Genomic DNA, 12,500 nt, shown 5'->3' on the forward strand with positions numbered 1-12,500 from the left:
TAGTTTCATTATGCTAATCCTAGTATTTGAATGGTACTTTATTTTATTGACCCTGAAAGGAAAAAATGCAAAGTTGCCTTCAACAGGATTTGAACTCGGCATGTAATGAACTGAAAGAAATGTCACTAAACATTTTATCCACTGCACTAATGGTTCTCCAAGCTCACTATCTTTAATAGCTTCAGATTTTGTCCCAAGGCCAGAAATTTTGAGTCGAGAGAAAATTGGTTGGCACCATTGATGCCAATACTTGATTGGTACTTTACCTTATTGACCCCAAAAGGATGAAAAGCAAAATTTGACCACAGCAGAATTCGAGCTCAGAACAGAAGGCATTGGAAGGAACATCACTAGACACTGTGTCCAGTACTCTGACCATTCAGCCAGCTCACCACCTTAAGATGCAATTTACAAAATTAATAATTGAAAATTTCTAATTATTTCCAAATTACCAATTCATTACAGTTTATAATTTAAGAAATCAAAGTGTGTGACCCGTCCACATGCTGAGCACAAATGGGCAAAAATTGATTTTTCTGTTTTGTCGATTTGTTTCACGTATTTTATTTTACTGATTAAGACTGTCTGTTAATATTTCCTTGGAATAAAAATGTCAAATTGGTCCTCATAAACTTTTAATTCTTGCTGGAATTTTTCATTTTTACAAACATAACTCTTTGAAGGCGATTTTGTTTCCTCTTTTTTCAAAAATAATCCAGTTTTGTTCCCTTCAAATATTTATTGGTCAATATATATAGGTGCAGGCATCAGTGTGTGGTAAAGAGGTTTGGCTTACAACTGTAAGGGTCTGAGTTGAGTCCCACTGCAAACCAATGCCTTGTAAATGGATTTGGTAGATGGAAACTGAAAGACGCCCATCATATGTGTGTGTATGTGTGTGTTAATATCTTCTTGCATTGACATCATGGGATAGCTATTAACAAGTCACATGGTTCCAGGTTCAGTCCCACTGTGTGGCACCTTGGGTAAGTGTCTTCTACTGTAGCCTCAGGCTGACCAAAAGCCTGGTGAGTGGATTTAGTAGACAGAAACTGAAAGAAGCCCGTCATATATATATACATATATATAATATATATATATATATATATATATATATATATTATATATATATATATCATATATATATATATATATATTATATTGAATTAGAGATAAAACCACTATTAGGCAATCAAACAGTGAAAATCATAAGCCAATACGTAGAAATATTTTAATTTGGAATTTTATATTTTATATTTTTTAATAAATTTTTTTCTATGTATTGGCTTATGATTTTCACTGTTTGATTTGCCTAATAGTGGTTTTATCTCTAATTTAATATAATATATATATATACTATAAAATTAGATTTAATCCTAAATCTAATTTTTCCCTGTAAGTTTGGATTTACTCCCTAATATTATTATTATTATATATATATATATATATATATATATTTATTTATGTGTGTGTGTTTGTGTATGTTTGTTCCCCACCTCATCATCGCTTGACAACCAATGTTGGTGTGTTTATGTCCCCATTACCTAGCGGTTCAGTAGAAGAGATTGATAGAATAAGAACCTGGCTTACAAAGAATAAGTTAAGGGGTCGATTTGTTTGACTAAAAGTGTGGTACTCCAGCATGGCCACAGTCAGTTGACTGAAACAAATGAAAGAATAAGTGCCCCCTCATTCAAGCAGTGTCCTCCCTTTCCAAGCTTTCATCAAAGCATCGAGTTATGGGAAATATTACCTTACTTCAAGACAGGTGAAGGTTGGTGACAGGAAGAGCATCCAGCTCTTGACAAACCTGTCTTGACAAATTCCATGCAAGCCTGGTAAAAGGGATGCTGAACGATGATGATGATTTGTCTTCTTCACGTATTTTCTTTAAACAAAACAAAAAAAAATGCCAAAATGTTGCAATTTCTTTATCAGCACTGGCTGACTCTTCAAAATTCTTTACATCATGCAGCTGAATTCTCTTCGTACATCATTCCAGGCACATTAAATGCCCTTTGAGCACTGTTTTGATTACCATTATTTTTCATGGTTGTAAATATACAAACTTTTTGCTTGAATTCTGTTTTGGAATGAAGAATATGCTTTTGATTGCAGTCCTTAATCTACATAGTATGAAAATGTTCCATTCTCAGTCATGGCAAAGATTCTGTTTCTTGGAATTGTTTGAAAACCACAAAGTGCTTCATGTTCATTTAACCTTTCGCTTGTATTTCACCTGCATGTTATTTATAACAGTCAATTCTTGCATACCAAAGTCTCTGCCAATTTTCGAATTACTATTGCCATGCGTATGGAATTCTGTTCCACCATGGGAGGATCTAGAACTAAGAGGTTTGTGCATGGTCTGTAATGTGAGGATCAGAGACTTGAGGCATTCTGGGTCACATGGCAAAGAGATGCAGAGATGTTGTTGAGGAGAAGTTTTTACAGAATGATGGTGGCACATTTGCCATCACAGGCAGTGAAAATAAAGTGGCATAGACATTCTCCTGTAAGATATTGTATGGGGAGAATACATGGAAAAGAGCGAGAGAGAGCCCACACTGAAGAGACCTGATAAAGGTACCGGCCATTGATGTTGACGTCTGTTCAATCAAAAGCTTGATTATAGAAATTTTGTCCATCTTTATGTTCTAAGTTCAAATTCTGCTGTGGTCAACTTTACTGTTGATCCTTTTGGGGTCGATAAAATACGTACCAGTTGTGTACTGGGGTCAATGAAGTCAACTTACACCTACTCCCAGGATTGCTGACCTTCGACCAAAATTTGAAATTATTGTTATTATTGTTTTACTTCTCAGAACATTCAATCTTGTTAGTTCTGGTAGATTCTGTGAGAGTAGACAGCAGCCTGCCACCAGAGGTCTCACAGGGTCTCTTTCTGCACATTGGAAGCTTTGATACTCGGTTGTTAATTATCGTGGGAGACATTCAATATATGATTTCACTTTACTGCAGGGTGACAATGCAAATCTCAACTCCAGTGTTCTTCACCCCCATTATAGTCTGGGTGTTATACCAAATGCACCAATTAACACAGGTATAATTAACTCTTATCTTAGTCTTCCACAATCTCTAATTAGCTCCTGACATTTCTCAGTTTTTCTCAATTTCTTTGCTATTCATTCATTTCTCTTTTGGCATTGCAAAGTCTGTCATCTGATGCTGTTTATTTCTTTTGTCTTTTATAACCATATCCGACCTTCTTGATTCAATACCATGGTCAGTCTTTATACAGATGTCCCATAGCATTCAGGAATTCATATTCTCCATTTTTATTCTTGGCTTCATGTTCATACTATTTTACTACTACTTTGAATCTAACATGCTACTGCATACTTATGGACATAGTAATGCCTGTGCTTATACTCTTTTGTGCTAGCTTACTACACTCACTGGCTTATACTTCAGTCTCCTTTCTCACAGATTCTGTGTTTGCTCTCTAAATTTTAGGAGTCTTTACCTCTATCAAATTCATTCTTATGGCTTCATCCTGAGTGTCTATAATTAGAGATTTAGTTTCTTGCTTCTGGTTTCTCCTCATCATCATCGTCATAATCATCACCATCATCATCGTTGATGTTGATGTTATTATAATGGTGTTCACTTCTTTACCGTTATATTCTGAGGTTAAATATCTTTGCGGTTGATCTCACTTTCTGTCCCTGTAAAGGTGATGAAAACAAGTACCAGTCATGTATTGGAGTCAAATTTGCTACATTCCTTTCTCACAAACTTGTTCCTGTTTGGGAACTCATTGTGAATATGATGACGCTAATGATGACAACAACTATGATAGTAAGAATGCTGATGCTAAGGACAGCTTTGATGATGATGATGATGATGATGATGACTATTATATAAAGTTTTAAGATGTTTATATTCCAAAGCTTTTCAGCCTTGACTCCCTCATTTCGTATTCATATGAGTGTCTCTAGGACTACATTATTCAATGCATTCATATCAAATACCCACAGGGGGCTAAACATAGAGGGGACAAACAAGGACACCACTACTGTCACCACCACCACTACCAACAACAACAACAGCCATCACCACAGCATATACACACACTTAATTTTGCACTTAATATTAACATCCTATGAATATTATTAAACAAATCAAATATCTTTATTTTTATATTTTTATCATCATCATCATTATTATTATTATTATTATTATTATTATTATTATTATTATTATTATTATTATTAATATTATTTTGTTGCTCTATGTTCTTCTCATTAAACAAAATGTCGGGGGTTGAGGGAAATTCCTACCTGCCTTCATCATAATTAATGACAGAGTGACAACAAAAGGAAAAAAAACAAAAATGGAAAAAAACAACCCCTGGTCGGTGGGAGGCGGGGGTCTTCCTTTTGATGTACCTGGACAACCACGCTGAATCTGACTCAATGGCTTTTTTTCTTCTTTTACTCTCTTTTTATATTTTTGTTTATTTCTTTGACACATCAAAGGTTAATTTGCGAAGTCAAGAAATCACTTGATTTCTACTTGCAACCTGCTGTTGCCATTTTGCCCACTTTTCGGCTCCCTTCAGCGCCACCTCCCATTGTCTTCAGCTTGCCTAATAATTGTCATTAGCTTGTCATTAAATTGACTTTCCACCCCATCCGCCCCACCCCCCACAGGAAGTTATTGACCAAAACGCACAGGAAATTGCTTCCTTCTTGTTCCTCATCTCTCTTTTGTTTTTCCAATTTGGCAATTTAAGAAAATGCAAAAACTTAAGGCTCATCCACTCATTCACCCCTATTTTATAAATGTCATTTGGTGTGCTAATGGTGGTGGTGGTGGTGGTGGAGGTGGTGGTAGTGGTGTTCATTGTAGTTCTTGCTGCTGTTGTTGTTGTTGTTGTTGTTGTTGTTAGTAGTAGTGGTAGCATTGCTGTTAGAGATGGTCATGGTGATTATGGTGGCAGCGATGGTGGTGATGATAGAAGTGGTTGTGACTGGGAAGTGGTGGCGGCGGTGGCGGCAGTAGCAGGTGGTGGTCATGGTGAGGATGGCAGCAGTGACAGTGAGGACAACAACAACAACAACAACAATAGCAGTGATGATGATGATGATGACGATGGTGATGACAACACTGATAGTTTGGTGTCTGTGTAATACTCAACCACTTTGCATTGCCAATTCAGAGAGCAGGTCATTCAGTTGATCGAACAACTGGACGGCCAGATGTCAAGGCAGATGGGTGAGCACATTGAGTACATCAGCATCATCATCACACCACCACCACCACCACCACCATCATCATCGTTGTCGTCATCAGCACCGTCATCAGCACCGTCATTAACACCGTCATCAACTTCATCATTATCATCATTGTTGTTGTCGTCATCATCATCCTCGTCCTCATTAATATCATCACCAACACCACCACCATCATCATCAACGTTGTCACCATCATCATCATCAACATCGTCATCATCATCTTCACCACCTTCATTATCATTATCATCATCATCGTCATCGTCATCATCATCATCATCACCATCCTCCTCATCATCATCATCGTTATCTTCACCATCTTCACCCCCTTCATCATCATCATCGTTTTATTCTCAGCATGATCAACAGTTTCCATAGCTTTTCTAGAAAACAAACCCCCCCCCCCACGTGTTCTGCATGTTCTTCCTAACTTGACGTATTGTATTTGTCTTTGTTATTCAGGCAACCATTTCTGATTTCGAAGAATCTTCTCAGGTGGTCACAACTTCAGAGGACAATGGGGAAGACATCGATCTCAGTAACAACTCAGAATTACATCCAAAGGAATCGTTACCAAATGCTAACCATTCCGCTTCCATTAAATGGCAGCAGAAACTCTTTAAACTTTATGGAAACGAAGCAAATGTCTTTATTAATCCAACCCTAAAATCTAAGAAATTTGTTCATCCCAAAATGCTTGAAATTGGAGGTGAGAGAGTCTTTTTTTTTAAATGCTTTTTGCTTTATCCATTATGTTTCTCTTTTATTTGTTTTAGTTATTGGATTGTGGCCAAGCTGGGGCACTAACTTCAAAGGTTTTAGTTAAACAAGTCAACTGCAGCATTTATTTATATTTTGATTTACTTTAAAGTTTGGTTCTTATTCAGATGGTGTCTGTTGCTGAATGACTGAGTTATGGGGACATAAACAAACCAGCACTGGTTGTCAACGGGTGAGGAGAGGACAGGCACAAATGAAAAAACAGATACATACATGTATATATGTGTGTATCTATCTATCTATATGTGTCTTGATTATGCATGCACTGACGATTAAAAAGTGCATTTTGTGCACTAATTATGAAATCATATGATCTGCAGCTGAATCTGTTTTTAAAAGGCTCGCTTTAAGAGTTGTATTCCCTCGCGTTCGGTACAATGTGTTTATTATGGTAGTTATGACTTTAAGAGTCCCTCCTAGCATGAGGCATTTATGTATAGTAATGCCCTTAATATAAATAAATATATTTGAAGGGAATAATTAATAAATTTTTCCCTTATGAGGTTTTCCACGCTAACTACTTGATTATTTCTTATAAAGATTTTATCCTATTTTTAAATTGTGTATATATATATATATATATTAAAGGGTTAAGACCCCCTTTGGTCATGAATGACCATTGGATGGAGCTTAGAAAGTTCCCCTCTGAGGCACAAGTCCAGGTAAAGTTGTTTATGGAATCCCAGCAGTCGCCCATGCATACCACCTTCCTCTCTCCATGATACCAGTGTTATCCAAGGGAAAGACAAAGGTCGATACAGCTTGGCACCAGTAACATTGCAACTATTTCTACAGCTGAGCGAATTGGTGCAACGTGAAATAAAGTGTCTTGCTCAAGAACACAACACACAGCCAAATAGACATATATATAAACACACACACATATTCATCAGTATCAACATCGAGCAGTGATGAGGCATACACACACATTGGGTCAGATGAAATATGTTTGTGACATATTTTAACTCCTGAAGGCAAATTCCCTACAGTTACCTTGCAGAAAAAAATTCTCTCTAATAATAAAACCACCATATCTGCTCAGTGTTGCCCTCTGCTGGATTCTTAAATGCAGCATTTCTTGCTCTTCGGCTTTCCTCAATGAGAAATAATGAAGACGGGTAACTCTGAACAGATGTAAAGCCATAGCTTTAACTAAAAAAAAAAAGAAGAAGAAGAAGAAGATACAAATTTAGAGAGTGTGCAAGCATCACCACTAGTGGTGTTGCTTTGGCCCCTGTAAGGCAAAAGGATCCCCACTTTGCCTTCATAATAAAATTGGGAGAGGAGAGAGCAATTAGCAGAAGTAGAACCACTTCTGGATAGGCACAATGTGCCTGTAAAGGGTTAAGGCTCACTGCATAATTGCTTTCAGACAAGTTAAATCAGCTGCAATATTTAATTGCTAATTTATTCCTTGTTTGCATTTAATTCTGGATCAGGTGGGGTGTCATGTCCTTAAGCAAGATATTTCATTTCGTGTTGCTCCGGTACACTCAGATAAAAAACGATACTAATGGTAGGTGGTCATCGATGGAGAGGAGAGTCATTCTGCAATGGACTCGAGTCTATTCAGTAGATGAGTATTGCACTCTCGGCTGCTTAAGTGACATGAAAACTGAAATAGGGGCTCTGGCTCAAATTCAACCTGAAGACCTAAGTCTGACTTGGTTTCAATTTTCGTTTTATACATTCAAATGGTTGCAAGAACTCTACAAATTTCTTTTTAAGCTTTAGAGCAGAGGTTCCCAAACTTTTGGGGCCACAGTGTCCCCTCATGGCCACATAATACCCTCAGTGCCCCCTCCCCTATTTTTATGTATAAATAAATATTTTATACTTTACTAATTTATATATACTATGAATCATTTGATGTTTAATAGAATATTATATAATTTGTACACAATACCATTATATTATAAGTTCATAATGATGATGATAACACCCCCAATCCACTGCCTCCCTCCCAATGCATCCTTTTTCTCTACTGCCTCCCCACCCCCTTAGGTACCAGTGCCCACCTGGATCATCTCAATGTCCATTGGGGGGTGGTAGCACCCACTTTGAGAACCTATACTTTAGAGTATAATATTTTTATTCAATAACCTCCTTCAGTCATATTGAACACACTGCAACCAATAGTTTCACCATAACTGGTTGTTCAGGTAACTTTTCCAAGCCATCTTTAAGGCTGAGATTACAATGAAGTTAAAGATTATGTCAAAGAATTTCATGAGAACATGCAAACCATTCCTACACCTAGAGTTTTAATTAGTTTCCTGCTTTATACATATATTTGTTTTACATTTTTCTTTATTATTATTATTATTATTTTTGTTTTGTTTTTTGTTTTATTCGTTTGTTTTGAGCTTCTGTTGTCTGTGGTTTTCTATAACCAACATTATGGAAAGGTCTTGCATAAATCCCTCCATTGTACAATTCTTGTATCATCAAGCGAAAATTGACGAAGTGCTTGCATGTCTGAATGGATTTTCACTTTGTCAACTTTCCAATGAGATTCTTCAATTCTTCAATTCTTCAATTCTTCAATTCTTCAACAGGAGAAATGTTCATAATCTTCAAGTAATGTACTTCCAGTTGAATAGCTTTTACGAAGATTTTATTTTCCTTCGAAATGATTAAATCATACGTGTTATGGCAGTTAAACTGAAAGGATTATATATGAAGTATGCTTTGATGGACTGGTGTGGTCGCTATCATAATAATATAATTGAAGAACCCCCAGTTCTATATTCAATTCCACGTTAACCTCTCGAGATAAAATAACAATAAAAGCCTTTATATATATATATATATATATATATATATATATATATATATATAAATCCCTTTATACATACATATCTTTACATATACACCCTTTAAATATAAAAACCTTTTAGATATAACTCTCCTCACATAAGTATATATATATATATATTATATATATATATATATATATAATATATATATATATATGTATATATATATATATATATATATATATATATATATATATATTATATATATATATAGTATTTTATTGAAGCTGAAAATCTTCTGTAAACTGTTACTCAGAGTTTCATGCAGTCACTCATCAGACCATCAAACAAAAGCGATCCTTGGAAGCAAACAGTGGTTTATAAATGCTAATAGATGGCGCTGTGATAATTCTGTGGTAACTCATCAAATAAACATTTGAAGCTGATTGAACAACAGTTATGGGTTTTCAACATTGCTGAGCTTTGTTGAATAAAAACGATTGGCTGCTGATGAAGAACAATAAAAACATTTAAAATGAGTCAAATTAACAACTGAATAACATAATTCACATGAAACCTACGGTAACAGACAAAATAATTGCACCAAAGAAAAAAGTTGTTTTAGGAATTAAGACTCTGAGAAAATTATCTCTTATCATTTGTTTGTTTCAGCCATTGGACTGTGACCATGCTGGAGCACTGCCTTGAAGGGTTTTATTGTAGAAAAAATCAAACACAGTATTTATAGTTAAGGCTGCTACTTATTTTGTCAGGCTCTTTTGTTGAGCTGCTAAGTGATGGGGATTGTAAAGAAACCAACACTGGCTGTTAAGTGGTGGTGGTGGTGGTGGTGGTGGTGGGAGACAAACACAAACACACATGTGCCAGTGCCACCTGACTCGTGCTGGCAGCATGTAAAAGTACCATTTGAGTGTAGTTGATGCCAGTGCCGCCTGACTGGCTCCTGCGCCAGTAGCATGTAAAAAGCACCCACCACACTCTCAGAGTTGGTTTGTTAGGAAGAGATCTAGCTGTAGAAACCTTGCCAGATCATATTGGAGCCTGGTACAGCCTCCTGGCTTGCCAGTCCTCAGTCAAACCCTCCAACCCATGCCAGCATGGAAAGTGGATGTTAAACGATGATGATGATGATGATGATGATGATGATGATGGACTCCCATACAGTTTCTATCCACCAAATTCATTCACCAGGTATTGGTTGGTGTGGAGTTATAATAGAAGACACTTGCCCAAGGTGCCATACACATGATGAGATTGAACCTGAAATCATGTGGTTGCAAAGTCAGCTTCTTAACCACTCAGCCATTGTTGCACCTCTAAAATAAGATTTATTTTAAGTATGAATGAGTATTACAAAAACAAGTTGATAAATAGATTAATAAAGGAATATACAAGTTTTCTCTAAGGAAGAAGGCATGAGAAGGGTCCGTGGCAAGCAAGAAGGGTCAATAGGAAAGCGATAAGGGTCCATAGAAAAGCAGGGGGAAGAAAGAGGAAAAGACAAGTCCGGAAGCATTGATAGTTTGTGTGTAAGATAGAAGCAGAGGCAATACATATGTACATATGTACATGGGAGCATGGGCCTGGGAACAGGGGGCACAGGAGATGAAAAATCCACCTTTGTACCCCTACTTATTTTTCTCAGGTTTAGAAAACAGTGAGTAAAAAGTGGTTTGTAAAAAGTAGCTTGAATTAGGTTTCTTCTCAAAGAAGGAAAAACATAAATAAATAAAAAAAAAAAACATGACCTTATTTGTAAAAATTTGGGGGCCTGGGTTTGCACTCCCTGAATAAATTTCATTCCTGAGCTAGTGCATGAGAGATGATTGGAGGTTGGAATAATTAAAAAGCATTAGATAGGGACCAAAAGGTATTATTTTACTTACAGGTTGTGAAGGGGACAAAAAAACAATTAACATAGGTGCTGGAGTGGCTGTGTGGTAAGAAGCTTGCTTCCCAGCCACTTGGTATGGGTTCAGTCCCACTGTGTGACACCTTGGGCAAGTGTCTTCTACTAAAATCTTGGGCCAACCAAAGCCTTGTGAGTGGATTTGGTAGACAGAAACTGAAAGAAGCCCATCATATATATATATATATATATATATTTATATGTATGTATGTATTTCTGTATCTGTTTGTCATCCAACCATCGCTTGACAACCAATGTTGGTGTGTTTACACCTCTGTAACTTAGAAGCTCAGCAAATAAGATCGATAGAATAAGTACTAGGCTTACAACAAATAAGTCCTGGAGTTAATTTGTTAGACTAAAGGCGGTGCTGCAATCAAATGACTGAAACAAGTAAAAGGGAAAAAAATGAAATGTAGAAAAACATGGAGTAAAGATTGTTTGTCAACATAACATGGCAGTCCTGGTTTAGGACGAATGTTGCTGTAATTTAGTCCCATCTGGCTATATGACACGATCTGTGTCCTTATATTTTCAAACAAGGGAATCTAGCACCCCCACTCAGCTCAAAACTAGATTCTCTTGTTTGAAAATATAAGGACACAAATCAAGTCATATAGCCAGATGAAGACGATGTCTCCTGGGGCTAAATTACAGCAACATTCATCCTAAACCAGGACTGCCATGTTATGTTGGCAAACAATCTTAACTCCAAAGTACTGTTGCTGAATATGTCTCGTTGTGAGATTTACAAATAGTAATTTACTAATTTAGTAGGAAAAACATATCAAAATACAACAAACAAAATCTATTTTCAAAATAGTTAAGGACATGGAAAAAGTACTTGAGGATGAGGGGTGGGGGTATCAATCAGGTCAGAGTTGGAGTGATAACCTTAAAAAGGAGTTATAATATAATAGGATAATGTAGTAACATTTATATAACCTATAACCTGGGTGATGAAAGGCCATATGAAAAAGAAAAAGCAAATGGTAAAAATAAAATCTCAAATAGAATTATATAAAGATTGAATGGAATGGCTTGGAAGGAAACAAAGCTTGTTCCAATATTCAAAAACATCCACCATATTCAAAGGAGTAATAAAAACAGCAAGACTTATACTGTAGTGAGAAATGGGGATCTACATTAATCGTTCAGTGACAAAGGTTTCAAAATCATAAACTTCAAACAATGTCTGCAACGGTTCATTCGTTCAGATTTTCAGTTTAAGACAATTTTGTTTTCAAACAGGATAAAATGTTTCTCACTTAAACACGACAGGCATTTGATAGAACGGCTGTATGATCCACGTTTGTGTGAGCATGACCTTTTCAAGATCAACCAGTGGATCTGGAAAGGAAACGAACCAGCTTTTTGGGACATATTACATCTCCCTTTCTCACAACCAATTCCATTCCTCATTATCCTCCATGCCCACACAATTTCCACTCATCACCTCCTTTTCTGCCTTCAGCCATTACTCCTTCTCTCTCTCCCCCTCTCCCCCTCTATCCCCTATTGTATTCCATTCTTAACACCTCTCTTACCTGCTATCACCATAAAGACCCTCTCACATCTACCATCACACCACACTTGCCCGGTCCCCTCTGAGCCATTCCTATATCTCTCACCACCACTTGGTACACACATCTTTAACCCCCATCTTCCCCCTCTATCCCTCATCTTGTGATCTAATGTATCTTGAGATCCTCCTGCATCCCACGATCACCTCTCTCTTCTCTCCACCTTTCCAAACTCCTCAGCCTTGCATCT

At 36.7% G+C, this 12,500-nt stretch overlaps 1 protein-coding gene across 1 annotated transcript in view; it reads left to right on the forward strand.

Annotated features, from left to right (window-relative positions):
- LOC115217188 overlaps positions 1-12,500 on the forward strand; it is a 102,535-nt gene that overhangs the window by 53,834 nt on the left and 36,201 nt on the right. The window contains exon 3 of the mRNA XM_029786822.2: positions 5,721-5,967. Coding sequence (XP_029642682.2) covers positions 5,721-5,967 — 247 coding nt within the window. The remainder of the gene's footprint in view (positions 1-5,720; positions 5,968-12,500) is intronic.

The sequence above is a fragment of the Octopus sinensis genome, linkage group LG11, assembly GCF_006345805.1.
Source record: "Octopus sinensis linkage group LG11, ASM634580v1, whole genome shotgun sequence".
Taxonomy (NCBI): domain Eukaryota; kingdom Metazoa; phylum Mollusca; class Cephalopoda; order Octopoda; family Octopodidae; genus Octopus; species Octopus sinensis.